The sequence below is a fragment of the Podarcis melisellensis genome, assembly GCF_964234715.1.
Source record: "Podarcis melisellensis genome assembly, chromosome: 5".
NCBI lineage: Eukaryota > Metazoa > Chordata > Lepidosauria > Squamata > Lacertidae > Podarcis > Podarcis melisellensis.
In genome coordinates this window covers 12,834,471-12,857,837 of record NC_138537.1, presented here as the reverse complement: position 1 = coordinate 12,857,837, position 23,367 = coordinate 12,834,471, and the positions used below count along the sequence as shown (strand labels likewise).

Here is a 23,367-nt window from a genome sequence, read left to right as displayed (position 1 = left end):
ACTGAACTTGAGTTTGGAAAACACGGTTAACCATAGTTCGTTTTCCAGAGAACTCTTTGTGCTCGTTTAGCCCAGTGCTGAGGAAAATATATCTCAGTTATGAGGTAGAACAACACACAGCAATGCACAATACCATATGGTAAAAATGGAAATGAAATGAAGAATGCAGTCAAGTCTGTTTCCTGCTTTCATACATTTTTCTGTATATGTGTCCTTTGCGCAGAACAACACATGTGCATGAAAGTAAAAAAGATTTTCCCACTGTTTTACTCTAGAAGTTCTGTGTATATGGCTGTGAAAACAGTTGCTTGGCAAACGACAGTTAAGAGAATGAAGAAAAAATAATTGGGGAAAAGGTATCTCTTAATTTCATTTTAAAATCATTTCAATCATGTTTCTATGCCGTTTTTGACCAACAATAATAAGCAGATTACAAGTATAAAAAAACACCTCAGTAACAACTCAATCCCCCTTGTTCCTGACATTGACCTTCAGTCTCCCTGTCTTCCCTGACAGGGAAGCGACAAAATGTCTTGGGCTGGCCCTGCATTTATTGATAACAACTCCATCATCATTGGCCTCAGACAGGTGTCCTCACAGTACTCTTTTTGATGTCTGCTAAGCGCATTTTTCATTAGGCAAGCTTACCGAGATGTGTAGAATGTGGACACGTGTTTTAATCTGGTTTTTAGCTTATCATGGATTTTAATTATTTTTTGAAGGATCTAACTGTTTTTACTGATAAATTCATTGCTTTAGAACTTTCGTAAACCACTTTGAGATGGTTGTTGCTGTTTTTACAGGCAAGTGCTTTATGATTTTATGAAAGAAATAATAGGTAAATAAACAACAATAATGATCTCTGTGTCTTATCTGAGCCTGACCTAGCAACACCTCAAAGCCTGCATATTTGGAGAGACTGCTGAGAACTTGGGGACTCTGATCCTTCCTCAGGCAATCGATTTTCAGTGACCATTAATAAAAATCTCTTAACACTTTAAGTGGATCTTAGAACAGACAGCCCTTCAAACAGAGGGTTCCTGCAAATAGTGGAATATCCATCCCATTGGATCTAGCCATAGGAGTCCCCCTAAATTTTGCTGCCATACTTTATACCATAGGTAGGCAAACTAAGGCCTGGGGGCCGGATCCAGCCCAATCACGTTCTAAATCAGCATATTTTTACATGAGTAGAATGTATCCTTTTATTTGAAACGCATCTCTGGGTTATTTGTGGGGCCTGCCTGGTGTTTTCACATGAGTAGAATGTGTGCTTTTATTTAAAAATGCATCTCTGGGTTATTTGTGGGGCATAGGAATTTATTCATGTATTTTTTTGTCAAAATACAGTCCCCCACAAGGTCTTTGGGACAGTGGAAGAAAAAGTGCTGAAAAAGTTTGCTGACCCCCTGCTTTATACTCTTTATGAACTGGCAAAAAAACCCAAAAAACATGCTAGTCATCATTCTCATCATAGATAGCAAACTGAAAATGACAGTGTGAGTTAATCCAAAATCACCCGCTCTCTGTGTTGATACACCATAAAGCCGCCCAGTGTGGCTAGGGAAAGCCAGCAAGATGGGCGGGGTATAAATAATAAGTTATTACAGTGGTACCTCGGGTTAAGAACTTAATTTGTTCTGGAGGTCCATTCTTAACCTGAAACTGTTCTTAACCCGAGGTACCACTTTAGCTAATGGGGCCTCCCGCTGCCATTGCCGCCTCCGCCGTGCCGCTGCCACACGATTTCTGTTCTCATCCTGAAGCAAAGTTCTTAACCCGAGGTACTATTTCTGGGTTAGCGGAGTCTGTACCCTGAAGCATCTGTAACCTAAGGTACCACTGTATTATAAAGGTCCAAAGCGGAGATTCCCCCACCCCTCCATTTTGAGAGTGATGAATAAGGCACAGCGCACTATCCTCCGGCCTAAAAGAAACACAAATTTTCACTTCAGACAAATATGATGTATGTGAAGACAAGCAGTGCAAGAAGCTCACATTTGCTATATTTATGCATATCATTAATGTCCAAAGTGGCATGTTACTAGGTTTGTTTCAGCGTTAAATGGTAATTACACGCAGAATGCTCCATTGCCTGGTTATTTTAAAATATATAGTATTTCATGAAGCAATAGCTATGTAAAAGATATGGTGTTATGTACTGATAAAATAATGCAAAGTTTTTGAGTTTTTTTTCCCTGGACTGTAAGCAATTCAATTATTTTGTTGCTGAAATAAATTAAGTAAAGCGTATTGAGTCCAATCTACTTCTCTTTCCAGGGAGTTGTAGTTCAATTTCATTTTTAATTGGAATTGAACGTTGTGGACTTCTTAGCACTGGTAAGCAAGATCTGGCAATAAAATAAGCTCTCCAATTTATAATAAAAGTTCATGAAATCTAGTAGAGGGAGCTAGCAGTATATCTACTTTAAATAAAAATATCCACGAAACCTGTAGGAAAAACAATAACAAACCATTTTTAGAAAGCTGCAGTTGTGTTACAAATTGCTTTTTCTTGTATGAGACTTAGGTTACTTTGAGAATGGACAATAAATTGGTGGGGGCGGAAACGGGCAATGTGAAGATGAAAAATGTGACCCCCAACAATTTGTGGCTGAAGGGGCTTTTCATCTGCCTTGCTGGCAACCTGTAACTTGAATTGTCTCCCGGAGTGGCGAAACGCTGGTCACCTACTCAAAGAGCTTTCTCCTGAAAAAGCTTTAGCAATGTGAGCCAGACAGCAATTCTAACCTGCCGCTGGAGCACAAGGCAGAACTGCAATCCATTACTTTGATACAAGTTGCCAGCAAGAAAGGTGCAAAACGTGCCTTTATCCTTTCCAAGGAAAGAGTTTCAAAACTCAAAAGCAGACTTGGGAAGCTGCCTTATAATGGGTGAGACTGTAGGACTGGATAGCTCAGTGTTTTCCAAAGGGGGTGATAATGCGCCCCCTGTAGGGGGGGCACTGGAATGATCCGGGGGGGCGATAGTAGCCTCAGGTGCAATGGGGGGCACTAAAAACATAAAGAGTGAAGAGAAGAGAAGAGAAGAGAAGAGAAGAGAAGAGAAGAGAAGAGAATTTTGAAAAACCTTTCATACATCTGTTACATCTGTTGTGTAATGACACCACCAGTTCGGGCACCGTTGCGGAATGGCTACAGTGCCTCCCCTGGATCTGCTGTTCATGCAGTGGCATAGGAAGGGGGTGCGGGCTGTCCCGGGTGTCATCACTGAGGGGGGTGACAAAATGGCAAAAATATGTGTGTGAGTTTTTAAAAAATAAAAATTGGGCTCACGACACTTTTTCTAATGGGTGATACCCAGCTCTACCTCTCTTTCAAATCAGAACCAATGAAGGCAGTTGTGATGGCCTGGGATTCCGATTCAGAGGATGAACCAGAGGAATCCCAGCCTGCACAGGAGTCCCCGCCTCCAGGGCCAGCTGAACTGGGGCAAGGCCTAGATGCTGAAGAGCCTGCACCTGTGTCAGAGCACCAGGAGCTGGCCCCAGGTGAAACCCTTCTGGCCCCAGAGGGGCTTGAGGATTCAGTGGCTACAGGTGAGCCTCCTCCAGGGCCCAGTAACCCTTCGGCCTCTCCTGATCTGCAGAGGCTTAGGGCAGAGAGGCGAAGGGAACTGGTTGCTCCCAGGAGGAGTGCTCGCCTTAAGGCCAGAGGAGGCGGGGCTCCTGGGGGCCGGGGCCGCCCCTGGCCTTAGAAGAGGATAAAAGCTCAGTCAGCCCGGTCCCAGGTTGCGGGAGCAACGTCGTCGTTGGCTTTGGACCTTCCTGTGTTCTTGATCCCTGCTCGGCCTCCTGTTCCTGACCATCCGGTGCTCCTGTTCCCTGCTCGGCCTCCTGTTCCTGACCATCCGGTGTTCCTGTTCACTGCTTGACCTCCTGTTCCAGCGTTCCTGTTCCCCACCCGGCTCTCCGCCTTGGACCTCGCCCTTCGTGTGGACTCAGACTACGCTCACGGTACCTTTCCCCCGGGTCCAGCACAGCAGTTGAGGTCCTGTGTGAGTGTCTGGAGGCGGTTGGAGGATGGATGGCGGCTAAATTGAGGTTGAATCCTGACAAGACAGAAGTACTGTTTTTGGGGGACAGGAGGCGGGCAGGTGTGGAGGACTCCCTGGTCCTGAATGGGGTAACTGTGCCCCTGAAGGACCAGGTGCGCAGCCTGGGAGTCATTTTGGACTCACAGCTGTCCATGGAGGCACAGGTCAATTCTGTGTCCAGGGCAGCTATTTACCAGCTCAATCTGGTACGCAGGCTGAGACCCTACCTGCCCACATACTGTCTTGCCAGAGTGGTGCATGCTCTAGTTATCTCCCGCTTGGACTACTGCAGTGTGCTCTACGTGGAGCTACCGATGAAGGTGACCCGGAAACTACAGCTAATCCAGAATGCGGCAGCTAGACTGGTGACTGGGAGTGGCCCCCGAAACCACATAACACCGGTCTTGAAAGACCTAAATTAGCTCCCAGTACATTTCTGAGCACAATTCAAAGTGTTGGTGCTGACCTTTAAAGCCCTAAACAGCCTTGGCCCAGTATACCTGAAGGAGTGTCTCCACCCCCATCGTTCTACCTGAGGTCCAGCTCTGAGGGCCTTCTGAAGGTACCCTCCCTGCGAGAAGCCAAGTTACAGGGAGCCAGGCAGAGGGGCTTCTTGGTAGTGGCACCCGCCCTGTGGAACGCCCTCCCACCAGATGTCAAAGAGAAAAATAACTACCAGACTTTTAGAAGACATCTGAAGGCAGCCCTCTTTAGGGAAGCTTTTAATGTTTAACAGACTACTGTAGTTTAATACTTTGTTGGAAGCTGCCCAGTGTGGCTGGGGAAACCCAGCCAGATGGGCGGGGTATAAATAATAAATTATTATTATTATTGCTGGAGGGAAAACACCCGCATCCACTGCACCCCCCCTTCCTATGCCACTGGTAGCTAGGTGAGGCGGGAAGGGCACACTGCGGGGCCTGCAGCGTGCCTGAGCCGCAAGTCTCTCCTGAGGGGGAGGCAGCCTGCAAGCTCCACACTGCTTTTTTGAGCAGCGCAGGGCTTGTGTCTGCCCACCGCCTCGACCGCCCTACAGCTGGGGAGGGGGGGAGAGGCTGCAGAGAGGCTCCACGCAGCACACCCTGCTTTGGCTCACCCCGCCACCATAGGCAGCTCACCCTGCCCCTGGCTGCAGGACGCACCGGCTGCCCCGGGCACCCGAGCAGCTAGCTACGCCACTGCGCTCATGCTGGAGGTGAGGGGTTTCCTCAGGTTTGAGTGAATACTTTTTGGCTTCACCCAAGCTCAGGAAGTAGATTGGAGCTTGCCTGCCTATTTGGTCAATGGCAGGTGGGTTGTGGCACCTTTCTGTTTGTTCGTTAAAAGAAGGTATATTTCGAGGGAGGGGCTGAGTATTTTTTGCTCCTGAAAAGGGAGCAGTGGGCCAAATAAGTTTGGGAACCTCTGGTTTCAGCCCGCAGTAGCCCCACATCTGAATGGATTTTTAATCTGCTGTACTTAATTATGGCTTAACATATATGCCATAGGATTGCTGTAGGATTGCTCACGGTCTCTCCTAGGCTTTCTTTTTTTCAGGGGGGGGGGTGCACTGCGTAACCTGCCAAATAAATGCTGACATATTAGCTTTGAAACTTCCAACCACAGAAATCGTAGGGGGGGAAATATATGCTGTAAAAAGCATGATATGCAAGCATTTTCAGAATCTTAAAATGCAAGCAAGCTTTTTGATATCCAGTTTCTAATTAAGGAAAAAATTAGGCCATTGTGACCCACACAGTTAGATAAAAAAAGCCCCAGAGCGTGTTAGATGGAAAGTTGATATTTATGATTTGCAAGCCAATTTATCTATAGGCTGAGGGAAGCAGGAAACTCTCATGGCTTAGAATGAAAGTTGTAGAAAACTCCTAGCTCAGATCACATATTAGCCTATAGCAAGCTTCACCGTCTTCTCATCTGCAATTTGGTGTGATTTGTTTGTTTGTTTATAACAAATATTTTCACCGCCTCTACAGAACTCAGGGCAAATTACACCAATTTAAAGTCAAAGTATCATATAAAACAATAACAATGCATTGACAAAGTAGCATTAAAGAATACTACTACTATAAACTATATAGTAAAAATTCAAGGAAGACAGATCCCACACATAAAACATAGCTTTAAAATGAGACAGGATATACTTAGCAGGAAACAGCCTGCCATGTTGTTATTGTTGTTATTATTATTACTACAAACCAGTGAGATACAGCCAGTGCTTTTTTTCTGGGGGGACGCAGGGGGACACATACCCTTAAACATTTTGTGAATCTAAGTTTGGCCTAATTGAGGGGCAGCATTTCAATATGAGTAGGAAAATGAGAGTACCCCCTAAACATTTATTAATTTATTTTAGGGGGGAAAGCACTGGATACAGCCAGAGTGGGGGGCCACACACATTTCATAAGCAAGTCAGTGAAAAGACCCTGACATTAGTTTATTATGAGTATTAGGAAGATAACATGAAAAGAAAATTAAGGTGGTTCCCCACTCCCCGCCCCCAAAAGGGAGAGCGAAGAAAGCACCCTTTTTATTGTGGCAATGGCCCATTTTTCTTATTTGGAGAAAAAAGGCATGGCAAGGAACTTTCAAGGAAAGATTTTATTTAATCTTAGTGATTAAATTAAATATCATCTGATGAGAGTGTATCTATACAGAGCTGAAAACTTTATTATGCTTCTTTATTTACATAAGCAGCAGCAGTAGCAGGTTTTTGGTAGAGCTTGCCATCCTGAAAAGAAAGCTAGAGAACTATTTCAATTAATGCAGAAGATAATTTCTGTTCCATTCAGACTAAGTGCATCTTCTACCTTGTTAAGTCTTTATAGAAACAGCCTATCATTTCACAAGATTGCCTTCTGTGCTTGATTCCATCTATGTTTCTGGGTTGTTGTTTTTTACACATGGCTCCTGATTTCTTTCGAGTTTCTGTTGCTTGATATCATGATGCTACAGCATCCTTTTTTAGTTGCAAGATGAGAGTAGGATGGCAAATGGGAATCCATTCACATCACAGGTGTCCGACCACACCTGGAGTCTGTGTCCAATTCTGGGTACCACAATTTAAGAAGGATATTGAGAAGCTGGAACGTGGTCTGACGAGGGCGTCCAAGATGACCAAGGGTCTGGAAACCAAGCCTTATGAGGAATGGTTGACGGAGCTGGGTATGTTTAGCCTGGGAAAGAGAGAGGAGATATGATAGCCAAAAAACCCAGAGTGGCTTGCCAAATTATTGGAGTATTACAATATATCCAAAACAATTGGAGAAATTGGAAGGATCTCAAAAGAGAAGATTGACAGGGACTGGAAAGTGTTTAAAGGATACTTGCAAAACCATATTGAAAAATCAGAACTCCTATTGGAATAAACAAGTTCCGTTTTAAATACTGAAATACTAAATAAGATGGATAACAATGTGTAAAAGAAAAAGAAGCATGAAAATAGGTTAAAGGTGTGTGAAAGAAAGTAATAGAAGTGGAAAGAAATTGCGATTGAGTAGATTGGAAGTCTAACACAAAGGTGGGGTGAGGGGTGGTGGCTGGTGATGGGAAAAGGAATTATCTGTGGGATTAAGTGTAGGTATGTTTGAACATTTTTAAGGATTGTATGAAATGTATGGTTGTATGCTTATATACTTGCAATATGTGTGTATTAATGCTGAATTATTTTAACAATAAAAACTTTAAGAGAGAGAGAGAGAGAGAGAGAGAGAGAGAGAGAGAGAGAGAGAGAGAGAGAGAGAGAGAGAAGATATGATAGCCATCTTCAAATATCTAAAGGGCTGTCATATGGAGGATGGAGCAACGTGGTTTTCTCCTGCCCTGAAGGGTAAGACCCAAACCAACGGCTTCTAGTTACAAGAAGGGAGATTCTGACTAAACTTTCTGAGGGTTTGAGCTGTTCAACAGTGGAGCAGACTCCCACAAGAGTTGGTGGATTCTTCCTTGGAGGTTTTAAAGCAGAGGTTAGATGGCCATCTGCCATATATGATCTAGTTCAGATTCCTGTATCGCAGGGGGTTGGACCGGGTGACCCTCAAGGTCTCTTCCAACTCTACAGTTCTATGATTTTGTGATTCTATTATCCTGCAGCACTTAAACATTTTAAAGCATGCGTCCTGTTACCTTTGGGTTAGAGAGAGAGATCATTAAATGCCTCAGACTTATTTTCTGCAACAAAAGAAGCTCCTATTGAACTATGTCCTTTTGACATCCATAATGGCGAAAGTAGCAGCATGATTAAGTATTTAATGTAGGGCCTTTGCTGCCTTGTTTGCATATATATATATATATATATATATATATATATATATATATACACACAGAGAGAGAGAGAGAAGTGTACACTGCTTTGCTCTCATTCTAGCTCTGTTGATATAAAAGCTCTCACACACGCTGTCTTGTAGCAAAGGAACAAGAGGAGGGTGACATCTAATTAAATTCTTGCAATGCAAAGTAGTTATTCCTCTTCTTCTTCTTTTTTTGCCAATAGTTTAAATGGCACTTTGCTTCCCGTCAGTGATTTTATGCATTGCCAATTAGTACACTGAAAAAAAGGGATTGCTCACAGATCCTTATGACTCTAATTGGGACTTCAGCATGAAAGGCCCATCAGAATAAATACCCAGTAACTCATCCTTTGTCCGGCTAAGAACAGATAGGTCTCTGGTTCATTAGTATGGGCCATGCAACTGCCATACCTTGCACTGTGAACTTGGAAGAGCTTTCAGTCCATACTCTGTAGGATTACCTAGTGTGGGGGTTAATTGGCATTGTTCCTAATCCTGCAATAATTTCCATGCATGCAGTTCATTTTAATGCATGCTGAATTAATATAACATTCAGAAATGTCAACACTGGAAAATGAGAATACCTTTGAAGAAGAGGGCCAGCTTACACTGTTACGCTCACATCTCATATTTTCTTCCAGGACACGAGGCTTGCATCTCTGAAGGTTAGCCCATTTATCCCATGTCAAATATGAATTTTATTTTGGTTCCATTTATTCCCACAACATTGCAAGTTGCACCACAGTGAGCCTTATAGTAGGGACTGATACTCAGTTCTCCCCTTTTGCTAAGGTGTTAGAATACCTGCCTCTTGACCAACCAAACCCTCCCTCATGCTAACTCCCTAGCACAGCAACGTGTGCCCTCAAAGCCATTGCTTTTGGAAACAGAGCAGGAACTTAGGCTGCATTCACACAGCAATTTATTCCGTTCCCCTGACATTTCACTAATTGCTCATTTCTCCATTCTATTTGAGCCTTCATACTGTGTTCTAGCCATTTCCAGAAATCTAGCGGAACCTAGCAAAAGCTTCAGCACTCATTTCCATGCTCATTGCTTCTAGGGGGAAAAAAATCATTTGCAACCCCGTTAATCCAGAAAATTGAGGGAGTATAGTGACAAACTGTGGCGTGATATACCAGCATATAGTTATTTCCTTCCATTTCCAGGGGGGTGGGGGGGTGGAATCATGGGGGAACAGAAACATGCACGTGCTGAATGAATCAGGGAGTAGTGATTGGACAAAGCCTTGTGTTTTGTTGCACCATGCCTACTGGTGTGAATGAAATTTAACACAATATGCTGCAATATCAGTTTTTGAAAAAGCTACAGGTCCATAGCTCAACAGGTACTATAGCTTGAAATGAACATTATAAAATAGGCCAGAAGTACTAACATTGTTGTCGTTGTTTAGTCGTTTAGTCATGTACGACTCTTCGTGACCCCATGGACCAGAGCACATCAGGCACTCCTGTCTTCCACTGCCTCCCACAGTTTGGTCAGACTCATGTTTGTGGCTTCGAGAACACTATCCATCCATGTCGTCCTCTGCCATCCCCTTCACCTTGTGCCCTCCATCTTTCCCAACATCAGAGTCTTTTCCAGGGAGTCTTCTCTTCTCATGAGGTGACCAAAGTATCAGAGCCTCAGCTTCAGGATCTGTCCTTCCAGTGAGCACTCAGGGCTGATTTCCTTCAGAATGGATAGGTTTGATCTTCTTGCAGTCCATGGGACTCTCAAGAGTCTCCTCCAGCACCATAATTCAAAAGCATCAATTCTTCAGTGATCAGCCTTCTTGATGGTCCAGCTCTCACTTCCATACTAACATTACAATCAATAAAACTAATGCAAGATTCCCCACGTCCCTTACCGCTCCAGCCTTGCAAGGTGAGATTGGAAAGGAAAGGAGGGAGAGCAGTGAAACTGATGGCTAAGATGACTAGGAGCAGCTTGCACTGATGTGAGCTAATTATGAGCGAAGGCAAACTTTCAAGGGGAGTTTCAACTCAGCTCATAATTGGTGGGGATTTCTTGAACTGCGGAAGTTTATTTTCAAATCCCCCCAAGTTCTAGAAGTTTGGCACCACTCCTAATGGCCAGATGCTAACATGATCTGAGTGAGAGAGCTTCACAGTACAAGAAATGTTTCTGCACCACACATTCAGATTAGAAGTATGTTGTCCTTTCGCACTGCATTTTTAATACAATAATGTGCCCAGCTGTGAATATACCAATTAGAGGACACTGGACTCTGAATCACACTGTCTCTTAGACTTGGAGTGTAAACAGGCCTGCAGGTCAGTGTAGATGTGCATATTGTATGTATTTTTATTTCAAGACCCCAAGGAGCAGCTAGAGAGATAAGAACTGACCACCATACAAATGAGCATTGCAGCCATTAGTTTCTACATGCTGTGGCTTTGTCATTGAAGTCAGCACTCTGAGAATTATATACCCAGCCCTTTCAGGCTTTACATGAAATTCGGGAAAACTAAATCAAACTGCCTGTGATTAAATTGGAACAAGGAGTCTTTAGAGATTTAGGGAAAGACCGTTGCTCTGGAATGATGGAAGTGGAACCAAATCTTGCATTTGAAACTAATCCAAGATTGTAATCATGAAACAACTCTGTGGGTTGATTGATGGGATAAAATGGTAATCGGTATCTTTTGAGAGACGGGGGAAGAGAGCAAGAAAGAGAGATGCCTTCTTCATTCATTCATGCAAATCTGTGGGAGTTGCTTGTCCATGTTACTGTCCCACATGGTTGTGGTTTTGTATTAAATTATAGCCTGCCTTTTGATTGGCACATTCAAGGTGGCTAACAAAATTCAAAATGGAAGAAAGGTGTCAGGGAACTGCCATCAGTACTGGAGGAAGAGCGCGAAAGCCAGAGGGATTCCAGAGGGCGTCCAGGGATCAGGAGAAGCAGCCCATCTTCTGGGGAAGAGAATCAGCGTAGCACCAGTGGAGAAGGGGGGCAGGTGGGGGAAGTGGCGAGGCGGTCCCATGACTCCTTGCCTGGGACCAGCGGGGAGACTAGGGGTCCTCCATTGCCCATGCCCTCCCTGCGCAGAAGGCTTCCGCGCAGAGAGGGTAGGCGGAGACTAGGCGTCAAAGAACTTCTTTGCTAGAAGAAGTTTAAGAAACGCCCACTCACGGATTCTGCCAGCGATTGAGTCAGCCATGGGCGAGTGGCTGTCCGGACAGAGGAGGTTCACGTTGGCAGCCCAGCCAGGTGTTTGCACCCAGCCAGGAAGATAGGCACCTGCTTACGCACAAGCAACCCCCTTAGGAACCATTACAAAAGGATTTACACTAAATCAATTTTAAAAATCTGTACACTGTGTGGCATCATCACAACCTTGCTGGCCTTTCCATGTGGCTGTTGCATTTGCATATGTGCCACAACCACAATAGCACCACCGGGAAGTAGCATCCCATGTGTGTGTAATGGGACAGACAGTTGAGAGCACACTGATTCCCAGATGGTGGATCACAAGACAGATGTCTTGGGCAATCCTGGAAGAAGGAAATGTTAATCTGAAGACAGGTTTCAGAATGACGTGGTCTCCAGCTAGATGGTCTCTGCAGTACACATCTAGGGATGGATAGGAATTTTTCATTTGGTCCACATTTTTGAAGCAAACCAACATAATTCACACCTCCTGGGCTAACACACAGCCTGGAATGCAAATATCTTTAGGATTTCACAATTCTCCAAATTTTGTGATACATCATCAGCTCAATGTGCTGAAATGCAACAGAAATAGCCGGAATTGCATCTGCAGTGATGAGTAGGTAATAACAGTTTAAATAAATAAATACATACTGTTTTGTGATCCAAGCACTATTTAAATGTGTAACGAAGTGCAAATTGTTGTACAGATTATTAAATAAATTCATAAATCACAGATTAATGTAGAACCAGGATGGAATGGAGTTGTGTGAACGAATGCATGGAAAAAATGACACTGACCAGAAATAGTCTGATCAGCCTCTGACCATCAAAGGTGTAATAGTTAATGAAAGGAGTAGGAAGAGAGATTGGGGTGGGGGGAGACGTTCATTCAAGTATCAACAACCAGAGAGTCAAGGTACAGTTTGTCCTTCCAATTTAAGTGGGTTTACCTGTTTCAGAGAGTTTGAATTAAGTAAGTTCACTGTGAATCAAATACGATGTAAATTAAATTTCACCTCCATCTCTATATCTCAGTAGTGGATTTTGCCTTATCCATCATATGCAATGTCCTCTGTCATTAGCAGAGTGCATGCAGAATACGTTGGAGTATGTAAGTTTATGCTTGCAGAAAAAAAGCCAAGTCATGGCTAACTAAGGTCACAAGCTCAAGGTCATGAGCTCAAGCATCCCATGAGGTATAAGTCAGTCAGAGCCAGATGTGCTGCTGGCTTGAACTTAGCTTTCCTGTGTTGCATCTCTGCTGGAAAAGTGCTTTACTGGAAAGACTGTCTATTCTGTAAGCTGTCTGCCTCGAATGAGAGGCAGTCAGAAGTAGCATCACTTTATACTCGTACATAGTTGTTCTTCTACCTGTCAGTAAATTATACAGTTGCTGACCTTACTGAACCGCCTGGCGTATTTCTCCTACAAACAATGTCCTAGATTCAATTGCACACTCCGCTGGCAAGCTGCCTGCACTCTGCAGACAATGTCTATGGTGCCTTTATGGCACATGTGACCATACTTTTGCAAGGAATATTACTTACAAATTTCAGGACGCGTTTAAATTCTGAACAAGGAAGTTAACGAGTCACCCTGCCCCCTCCTGCCTTACGCATTTTGGATAAAGACCGGGACAGCTTTCATTCAGCCACAAACCTAGTAAGGAGCACATCTCAGGGAAGGAAAAACACTGTGCGGGTAGATGGCTTGCACCGTTAATTTTCTGAACAATGCCATGAGCACTTCTTGTGGGATTGCACTCCCTACGTTAATAATGCTCTGTGTGGAGAAGTCACTCCTTTCGTCAATCCTGAGCCTAGAAATAATGAGCTTGGAGAGAAAACATGGCGTATCTTCTAGCAAGCGACGACTGTTCCACCTGGGGAGCGTAGCTTTACCCTTCCTGGAAATTTGGCTCCCAGTTCCTGTTCGTAATGAGTTTCCACTGATTGCCCTGGAGTCATTTCTAGCGGTTGGGAAACTGCATTTATAAATGCAAAATCTGGGACAAGTTATTTGACTGGGGTGTTTGTTGGGAGGAATGCTGACATATTGGTTCCCAAGGAACAGGGATTGTGTTTTAGGCCATGCTACATGTTTTAGCAATTGTACACCTTCTCCCCTGAATGGCTCGCGTAACCATGGCAGCAGGACCAGGCGCTTGCTGTATTCTGTATCTAAGTTCCCTGAAGCCTATCAAAATAAAACAACAGAGGAAAATATATTTTCTTTTCTTTTTTTAGTGGGGGGGGGAATAAAATGCATTGCGTTTGTTCTTTCCGATTTCTAATGTCCATTACCACATTATTAGAACAAAGCAGCTTTGGGGCAGAGAAGTGATGGGGAAAAAGACAGTTGAGGGAGGGAATTGATACCCAAGATCACTGAACAAGTAATCAGCAACAGAAAGACGTTCTGGTTTGTGTTGATTAAGACCACATCTGCTCTATACATGTAAAGCAGTATCATACAATTTTCAATGGGCATGGGTTCCTCCTGAGAACTCTAGTTTGAAAAGAGTGCTGAGTATGGAGAACTTATGAAACAGTCATGGGATACCAGCTCTGCCCAAGGTATGATGGAGAACAGCAACAACTGACAAAAGATAGACATAATACAGTACAAGGACAGGAAGAAACATCATGGACAGTATAATAGCCACACACAAGAAGATCAAAGGGAGAGTTTGAAGGCTTCGCTTGTAGGACTGTAAATTATTTGATGTGTTAATGCAAATGGAAGTCATTAAAACTGCAGCTGTGGTATAAGGGTTTGTTATTCTGACTAGTGTGTAATTGGAATTTATAAGTTTTGGGAATGCAGAGTTAAAGTAAATTAATCAAATTATCAATTCTAGCATGCGGGGGCCCAGCAAAATAATATAATTTGGCATCTGAACAATTGGCATTATTAATTGTATTATAATTTGGTATTGACGAGGCTTTTATTGGGTTATTGTAATTGAAAACTAATAAAAAATATTACACTTAGAAGAGTTCTGAGTTAGGAGACCTCTCACAGAGCTACAATTCCCAGAATTGTTTAACAATCAGTTGCTTCTCTCTGAGGGTTCTAAAGATTGTAACTGGCTGTTGGCAGGGAGTATCTTAACAACTCTCAGCACCCTTCACAAACTAGAGTTGCTAGTTTAATGGCTTTTTTTGTTGTTGTTATTTTAATGTTTAGTGCTTTAAATGTTTAAATGGTGTACATGTGCCCAAAGTCAAACCACAAACAATTTATGTTGTGATTTAGCTCTTCGGTAGGCTGCATAAGAACATCCCCAGTGATAATTTAGAAAGGAGTGCACTGAATTTGCGTTCAACACTAGGATCTTAATCAATTAATTCTCTTTTGAAAATTCGCTCCACATTTGTTCCAACCATCTTCCTAGCTTCAGTTGTTGTAGTTCTGTTTTTGAAATTACATTTCGCTGTCTCCACAAGATTTTTGCAAATCATCTTAAGACTAATTTACAAGGCAATTCAAGCCTTAATAACAACAAGAACAATACTTCATTGATTAGCAATGAATTTATTTAATCCTATGAACCATCTCTCTGGCAGTCTGTGTTCAGCCCACAAGGGTATGGGACCCCTGAGGTGAAAAATATTCCTTACACTTGTCCCAGGGTATGGTCTAGAAGCTCATGAAGCTACCACTTTGCTGAAGCTAAGCAGGTTGGGTTCTGGAGGGGTGACCACCTACAAACCACATGTATAACCTGCCTTGGATTCCAAGATGGAAGGAAGATGGAATATGAATGTGAGAAGAGTGGAAAACAATATTAACGACCTAATGCTGATATTCTCCTTTTACTTGTTTGTCTTCCCAGCTTTCTCTACTGGAAGAGGCAGGTTTTGGAGGTGCCCTTCTTTATGTTGATCCTTGTGATTTACCAAAGACTCAGAACCTGAGCGAGAAAGCATTTATGGTGTCCTTGAACGGTGGAGGTGATCCTTCTACACCAGGGTACCCAAGTATTGGTGAGTATTACAAGGGTTATTTCCCCATTGCATACTGTTGTTTTGTTAACTGTTGATTGAAAACTGGTGCATTAGAAACATGGGGTGATGGTGGCTCATAGGCCCTGCTGCTTGCTTAAATATTTTGCCCCCCTTTGGTATGTGCACCCCAGGCTGACTGGGGCAGCCCAGCCCATTTCACCACCTGAGGCTCTTGTGCTTCTGCCACCTGAGGCGGCTGCTTTACCTTGCCTCATCTGTGGGCTGGCTCTGCAGACTCCTGAGATGTTGCTGGAAGCTGCTGCCACCACTTCTCCACCAGCAACAGGGACAGTGGGGCAGGAAGAGGATGCCACCCAAGGCAGCTGCCTCAGGGGCAGACCAGCCCTGTCTGGATGTTACCAAGACTGCATGATTGTTCATGCACACCTGGGAGAGAATTCTGAGTGCTAATTTTAGCTGAATGGGTCTTACCTCTGGGAAGATACACATAGGGTTTTTACTGCATGGGATGAATTTATGTAACATAGTGAATCTTCTCCAGGGAATGAGAAAGTCCTGAAGTCCTGAATATGTACGGCTGCTCAGTGTTACCAGCTGAAACAAGTGGCTTAGAAATTCTCTCTGCCTCAATCTGCCTCAATCTGTCTCACTTTCTAGGTGTAATAAAAAATAAAGTTTTGTTCTCCTGCAATTCAAATTAAGTGAGACCATCTCCCACCCATGTTGTCAGAATCCTACAAAGCTTTCCTTTTGTGCGATGCCTTTTTTATCACATGTGCCTAGGAGTTTCATGGTGGTTCAGTGAAAGAGATCACTTTGAACCTTGCAAAAACAGCAGCAGCAGCACCTGGAATCCAGAGTTGCCATTGCATTTAACAACATGGAAAATGCCCAGCACTGATTATCCCTGGACTCAGACTGGAGAGGCAGGTGGCCGCCTTAAAAAAAAAAAAAAGCAGCAATCTGTGGCTAATTGGGAGGGGTCAGGGAGCAAGTGACACGTCAGCTTTTTTGCAGAGAGAAAAGTGAAGTGTAGTTGATAGTGAATTATGCCAGCACCTACCACTGAGTATTGGCAGCTGGTGAATGCTCCTGTTCTGATAGAATATTGGCAAAAGCCCTGGTTGGAGAAAAGCTTCAAACTGCTGCTTCCCTTGTTCCTATTATGAGTCAAGCACCTGGATCCTCAAAATAGGGAATTATTTCACAGTAGCTTAAATTCATGCTGGGCTAAGTGGGCAACCAAGTTCAGAGAACTTGACCTTAGTGTGAGATCGTCTGTTTGTCTTCAGAGAGCCAGCGTGGTGTAGTGGTTAAGAGCAGTGGACTCGTGATCTGGTGAACCGGGTTTGCTTCTCCGCTCCTCCAAATGCAGCTGCTGGGTGACCTTGGGCTAGTCACACTTCTCTGAAGTCTCTCAGCCCCATTCACCTCACAGAGTGTTTGTTGTGGGGGAGAAAAGGAGATTGTGAGCTGCTTTGAGACTCCTTAAGAGGAGTGAAAGGTGGGATATCAAGTCCAAGCTCTTCTTGTTGTTGTTCTTCAACTGATAGGTCAAGACCCACTTGGTCCAAGGTGGGTCGCAACTACCGCTGTGCAAATATATGGCAGTAGATCAAGGAATGGGTCTCCAGGTGCACGTTTGGGTTAAAGTGGGACCCAAAAAGGTTGAAGATACCTGGTCTACTTGGGTATATTGTCTTCCTGTTCCAACTTCTATTCATAGGCACTCTTGTCTGCTCAAATTTCAAGATCTATGGATTAGGGGAGCTTGATCATCCCAGTCTTCACAGTTTCCTATACAAAATTCAACTTCTCTGCACCTCTTGGACTAATGTTTAGAACACAACTATATTTTAAATGTTGCAGTCCAGCTCTCAGCAGTTGAATCATATCAAACCATGTATTTATATGTGTCTCTGAATATGGATGTTTGTGCCTGGCAGTTCCAGACTGCCCTCAGATTGTGCATTTAGTGTGGGGGCACCAGGATTGTGGAACTCTAATTGGCATTATCTGTCCTGAGTTTCAGTATGTTTAATGGCAATGATGCCCACCTGAGAGTTGCTGGAACTGAGTTCTGATGAGTTCTGGCTAGGTATAGGTATGTAAGTGTGTGTGACATGTCCCTCTGTATCACACCTCTCCTCTCTTGAGCCCAAGGCAGGATTACATGGCTAGGCTAAGAGCTGGTGGTTGGCCAAAGGTCACCCTGTCAGTGTTTGAAAAGGAAAAGGTTCTGACCTCCTTTGACTCCTTCACCTGGTCCTCGGACCCTAGTTGGCACAAAAGAGTCCTTGAGAAAGAGTATCTTTGCAGAATGCTGCTTTTATTCTTAAAAAAGTATTTTCCATCCTTGACCAATAGCTTTTATATAACACAAACTAAGCCAATTTTCAACCGACCCACACTAACATTGACCACTCTATATATACAGGTACAATTAGGTGAAAGGTTGCATGAGTCATTGTAGGCCAATGACTCATGCTGACTTAGTTCTTTTAGCATTAAAGAAACAGCGGCCAATTTTAGCCGTGACACACCCCAGGGAATTTTGTGGATTAACAGGGAATTGAATTTGGGTCTGTCCATCTGTTCCCAGCCAGCCACCCCACCCTGCTGGTCCTAGTCCAGCACTCAAACCAATACACCATGCCCAGATTCATGAAAAAAATATAATAAAACAGGAGAGGGACCGGGTGGCATTGTGGGTTAAACCACAGAGCCTAGGACTTGCCGATCAGAAGGTCGTGGTTTGAATCCCCGCGACGGGGTGAGCTCCCGTTGCTCGGTCACAGCTCCTGCCAACCTAACAGTTCGAAAGCACGTCAAAATGCAAGTAGATAAGTAGGTACTGCTCCGGCGGGAAGGTTAACAGCATTTCCATGCGCTGTTCTGGTTCGCCAGAAGTGGTTTAGTCATGCTGGCCACATGACCTGGAAGCTGTACACTGGCTCCCTCGGCCAATAAAGCGAGATGAATGCCGCAACCCCAGAGTTGGTCACAACTGGACCTAATGGTCAGGCATCCTTTACCTATAATGCAACAGAATCACAGGCAAAAAAAAAAAGTGTTGAAGTTAATGCAGGCCAGAGGTAGGTTCATCCATCTATATTTCTAACCCTGCTGTAGCTGCAGCAGAAGCTTGAGACTTTGTCCCCATCCCTGCTATGTGAGCCGGTTTGAGACTCAAGGTACCTGTTACACAGTGGGATGTGTTTCACCATCTTGCTCTTTTCTCAATGTTTTTCTCTCACTGTTTGGTGGCAGCGGCAGGGGGAGGGAGGGACCATTACGAACCCCACTGTGAAATTGTAACAAGGTTCCATCAAGCATATTTGGTGTGGTTACTTGTCCAGACACCGGAGATCTGACTTGAATTGGCACTAAATCAGCCGAAGCAACAATGCTGTAACACTGCATGACTGGAATGGCAAAGAAAGATGTGTGTGTGTTGAGGGGGAAGGGGAAAAAGAAATATTTGCCTCCTCGTCATCGAAGGGTGTTAGCTATTCGCAGCATGAAATGCTATGACATCTCAGTGGGAAGGCATTGAGCAATTTCTCGGCATCTCAGCCTACCTGACCTAGTGTTCTTAAGCACTGCCCTGGGGAGTGACAGAAGTAAATGTAGCAGCCTCCAGCTTTTACTCTTGTTCATTTCATGAGGAATGTTTGAGGAATGGCTTGCTGTTTATCTGTTCACTTGACCCCACAACGTTTTATGTAGCTGCCATGAAAAGTAAAGTTAATTGAAACGGTTACACCACCTCTAGGGCTAAGGAGTAAGGGTCTAGACCATATGCACTGATTTCTTTGATGGATGCAGTAAATGCTCTTTGGGGGGGGTCATAGAATACAACCAGAGATTTTGCGGGGGGGGGGGACTGCATAGGCATGTGTGTTTGTTTGTGTGTGCATGTGTGTGTGTTTTCTGTGTGTATGAATGAAATGGATGGTTTATGTCAAGCCTTTAACATTGTTTGCACATCTTTACAAGTCTGTAACTATGAGCTCTTGCCTCTTAAAGTCAAAGTCTTTTTTTCACCCCATCCACACAGCAGGGAATTATTTTTTGCCTTCCTGGCTGCTTGTTAAAAGTTTGTCACAAGAACAGTGGAGATCACTCTGCTCATTGGATGCATTTATCCTTTATTTCTTGTATTTATATTCCACCTTCCTATGCAATATGTTGCCAGTGGAGGTTTAGTGGCGTTCGTCCCTCAGTGAAGGCTGCCAGAATAAAAACAGAAAGGGAAAAAATGCCAAATCTGTTTGTATTCTTAATAAAAGGGTGGACTTATCAGGATTCAGCTACAGTGGTACCTCGGGATGCGAACGGGATCTGTTCCGGAGCCCCGTTTGCATCCTGAATGGAATGCAAGACGCGACGGCGTGTCTGCGCTTGCGTGGGTCGCGTTTTGCCACTTCCACACATGTGCGTGATGTCATTTTGAGTGTCTGTGCATGTGCGAGCGGTGAAACCCGGAAGTAATGCACTCCATTACTTCCGGGTTGCCATGGAGCGCAATCTGAAAGCGCTCAACCTGAAACACATTCAACTCGAGGTATGACTGTACAGGGAAATGCAGAACAAATAAACACTCATGCTTATTGTGGGTTGTCCATGGCCCCTGGAAGAAAGGGATGGTGGATTAGATGGGCCTCTGGTCTGATCCAATTGAGTTCTTCTTATGTACATCCCTGGCCCTGTAGGAATTCCTTATGGTAGGGTTGCCATATTCCGGACATACCCAGAATACTGTAGTTGGAAGCAGTGTCTGGTTGAAAATCAATAAAATGTCTGGGGAAATCTGGACATATGGCAAGCCATGTCAGCAGTGTCAGTTCTGCCAATTTTCATTGGAAAATAGCTCAACAAATTTGCTTTTGTGTCTGGATTTTCACGTTTTGAAATATGGCAACCCTACCACACGGAAGCTCAGTTTTTGCTGAAATCCCACAGTTCTTTCTAATGAGCAAACTTGTCTTTAAATGTGTCAGGGACAGGGCAGAGGAGGAATGGTGGAGACTGCCTTCCCATCCTGACCCTCCCAGGGAGGAGGAAGAGGAAGAGGAAGACAGTATAGATTTACCCCAGGGGTTTGAGGGAGGTCGCAACTCAGAGGCAGATGAGGGGGAAAGTTGGGAAATCATGGGAAAGCCAGAGCAACACCTGGCTGACATGTTGTTAGAAAGCATTCCAGACCCCCCCCAACCTCCCAGAACTTGGGGTGCCTTGAAAGTAGGAGAGCAAAGAGCTCAAAGACAGAGGGCAGGTAGCAGCACCCATAGAAGTGATGAATGAGGAAGTGGAAGAGACTGGGGTGTGTGTGGAGATTCACTTGGGACAACGCCATTATCCAAGAGGCTGGGTTCTATAGCCTCTCTCTGAAATTACTGAATAAAAAAGGACAGTAAGAATCCTTCCCTTTATATTCTCCCAGCCAAATGCTTGGTTTAGGGAAATTCTACAACTAAGATTTGATACAGGGATCAGCCCACTGCCTCCTGTTTGAGAAATGTTGCTAGACTGAAAGGAACATAGGAAGCTTCCTTTTACTGTGTCAGACCATTGGTTCATCTATAGCTCAGTATCATCTTTACCACACCCACCAGTGTCACATGCAGCCCCCAGAAGGTGGTCTTTAGGGGAATGCATACCTTGGACTGAAAAGGGTTCCCCAACCCTAGTGTATGGGATGAGGAGGGATAAAAGATGAGGCCCAGAAGGGAAAATGGCTGGCTATGAGGCCTTCTTCAGACTCAGCAAGGCAGCAGAACAAGAGACCCTCCAAGTGTCCCTATTTTCCAGATTTATAAAAACTATCCCAGTTTCTGATTTGATCCCAGAATGTCCCGCTTGTTGTTAGGATGTCTCTATTTTCATCAGAGTAATGTTGGAAGGTTTGGAGTTATCTGACCCCAGAGCCATCTGAAGGCAGCTTTGTACAGGGAAGATTTTTAATGTTTAATGTTTTCGTATGTTTTTATATATGTTGGAAGCTGCCCAGAGTGCCAGGGCATAAAATAAATAATAATAATAATAATAATAATAATAATAATAATAATAATAATAATAATAATAATAGAATAGGATGTCCCTATTTTCATTGGAGAAATGTTGGAGGATGTGGAACAATAAGGAAGGGGGGGCCCATTCAAGGTCCAAGAGTGGCCCATCTGAATATGAATAATGATAGGAATATCAGTAGGGTGAGTCTTTTCTATGCGGGTTTTTCTTTCCTGCACTGCTTTCAGTCACTTGGGCTGTTGTTGGCAAGGAACTGTTCGGTTTTATCCGAGTGCTGTAATTCAGAGCATTCTCCTAAGCTGAAATCTCTCATCAGGTATATCTATAAAAATAACTCAGTAAATGAAGATATGGAGAAAAGCTATTTACCAGGCTTCCTGTGTAAATAGCAAGACATCACTACTACAAGGAGTAAGAACCCCATTCCTGAGATAAGCCACTCGGTAATGGGATTTCTATCTCTGCCATTGGGTGGAGGGAGCGAAACAAACAAACAAAATATCATAAGGAAGTGCTGAGAAAGCATCAGCGCTGAGATGGCTGCTATCTGTTTCTGAAATGCTGAAATACAACAGCTTAGTTCAGTAAATACCTTACACTCTTGACAGAAGTTTCTAGAGAAATGCCCTTCTAAAAAATTAATCGGGCAAGTTATAGCAGTAGCAAAACCATGCTTTATATACTTGTTACTCTATGACAGCATGCATTGCACTGAGCTGTCACATCATTTATTTGAGAACCACAGCTTGTTGGTTTACATTATGATGTCCCAAACAGTGTGTGTGTGTGTGTGTGTGTGTGTGTGTGTGTTTTGCACACAGCTTTTGTAGTACGGTGGTTAGAGTGTAAGACTAGGAGCTAGGAGACCAGGGTTGAAATCTCTGAACCTAACCTTTCTCACAGAGGTTCTTGTGGGGATTAAAGGAGGAGGGGAAGAACCATCTATGCCACCTTGAGCTCCTTTGAAAAGAAGGTGGGATATAGAATCTCAACTAAAGCATCCATGGCAGTTGGTCATCCAACCTCTGCTTAAAAACCACCAAGGAAGGAGAGTCCATCACCTCTCATGAGAGACAGTTCTACTGCTGAACAGCTCTTACCTTCAGAAAGCTCTTCCTGGTGTTCCTTTCTTGTTACTTGAAGCCATTGGTCCAGGTCCTACCATCTGGAGCAGGAGAAAACAAGCTTCCTCCATCTTCCAAGTGACAGTCCTTCAGGTATTTGAAGGTGGCTATCATATGTTCTCTCAGTCTTCTTGTTCCCAGGCTAAACATACCCAACTCCTCATAAGGCTTGGTTTCCACACTCTTGATCATCTGGTCACCCTCCTCTGCATATATGGATGGATGGATGAATATATATTTTCATCAAGTCACACACTGTTCTCTCTCTCTCCTGTTTGTTTCCTTTTTTTCAAAAACAAGAATTTGGGGCAAAAACAGCAAACTTGGTGAAACTGTAGCAAAAGCCAGCAGAACGCTCAAGAAGGATTCATGAAAAGCCCTTGACACTTACTGCTTTAGTAGTGTGGCATTGTTTAATTGAGCATAGTCAATTATTCTGCAGTATTTACAGAGGATCATTTAGAATATGCATAAGCACACAGACTGTGATTGAAATTTATGCCAATTTATTTGTAGTGAGAACAAGAATCCCATACTCTTAGTTGGCTGTTGTTTTTTAATCTGAGGTTTCTTCTTGCCTTCCTCTGCTTTTCTGATATTTCATTCCCTTGGAGACATGGAGCTGAACAGGCAAAAATAACTGGAAAAATCTGCATTGTCTAGTAGTTTCAATCACGCATATGCATCGTGGCATAAGGTGTTTCTTTGTAAATCAT

The 23,367-nt window shown here is 43.7% G+C and overlaps 1 protein-coding gene across 5 annotated transcripts in view; it reads left to right on the top strand.

Annotated features, from left to right (window-relative positions):
* Nucleotides 1-23,367, top strand: part of NAALADL2 (N-acetylated alpha-linked acidic dipeptidase like 2) — a 777,627-nt gene that overhangs the window by 478,353 nt on the left and 275,907 nt on the right. For all 5 annotated transcript variants that reach the window (XM_081910933.1, XM_081910934.1, XM_081910935.1 and 2 more), the window contains one exon: nucleotides 15,362-15,512. In XM_081910933.1, the coding sequence (XP_081767059.1) occupies nucleotides 15,362-15,512 (151 nt within the window). The remainder of the gene's footprint in view (nucleotides 1-15,361; nucleotides 15,513-23,367) is intronic.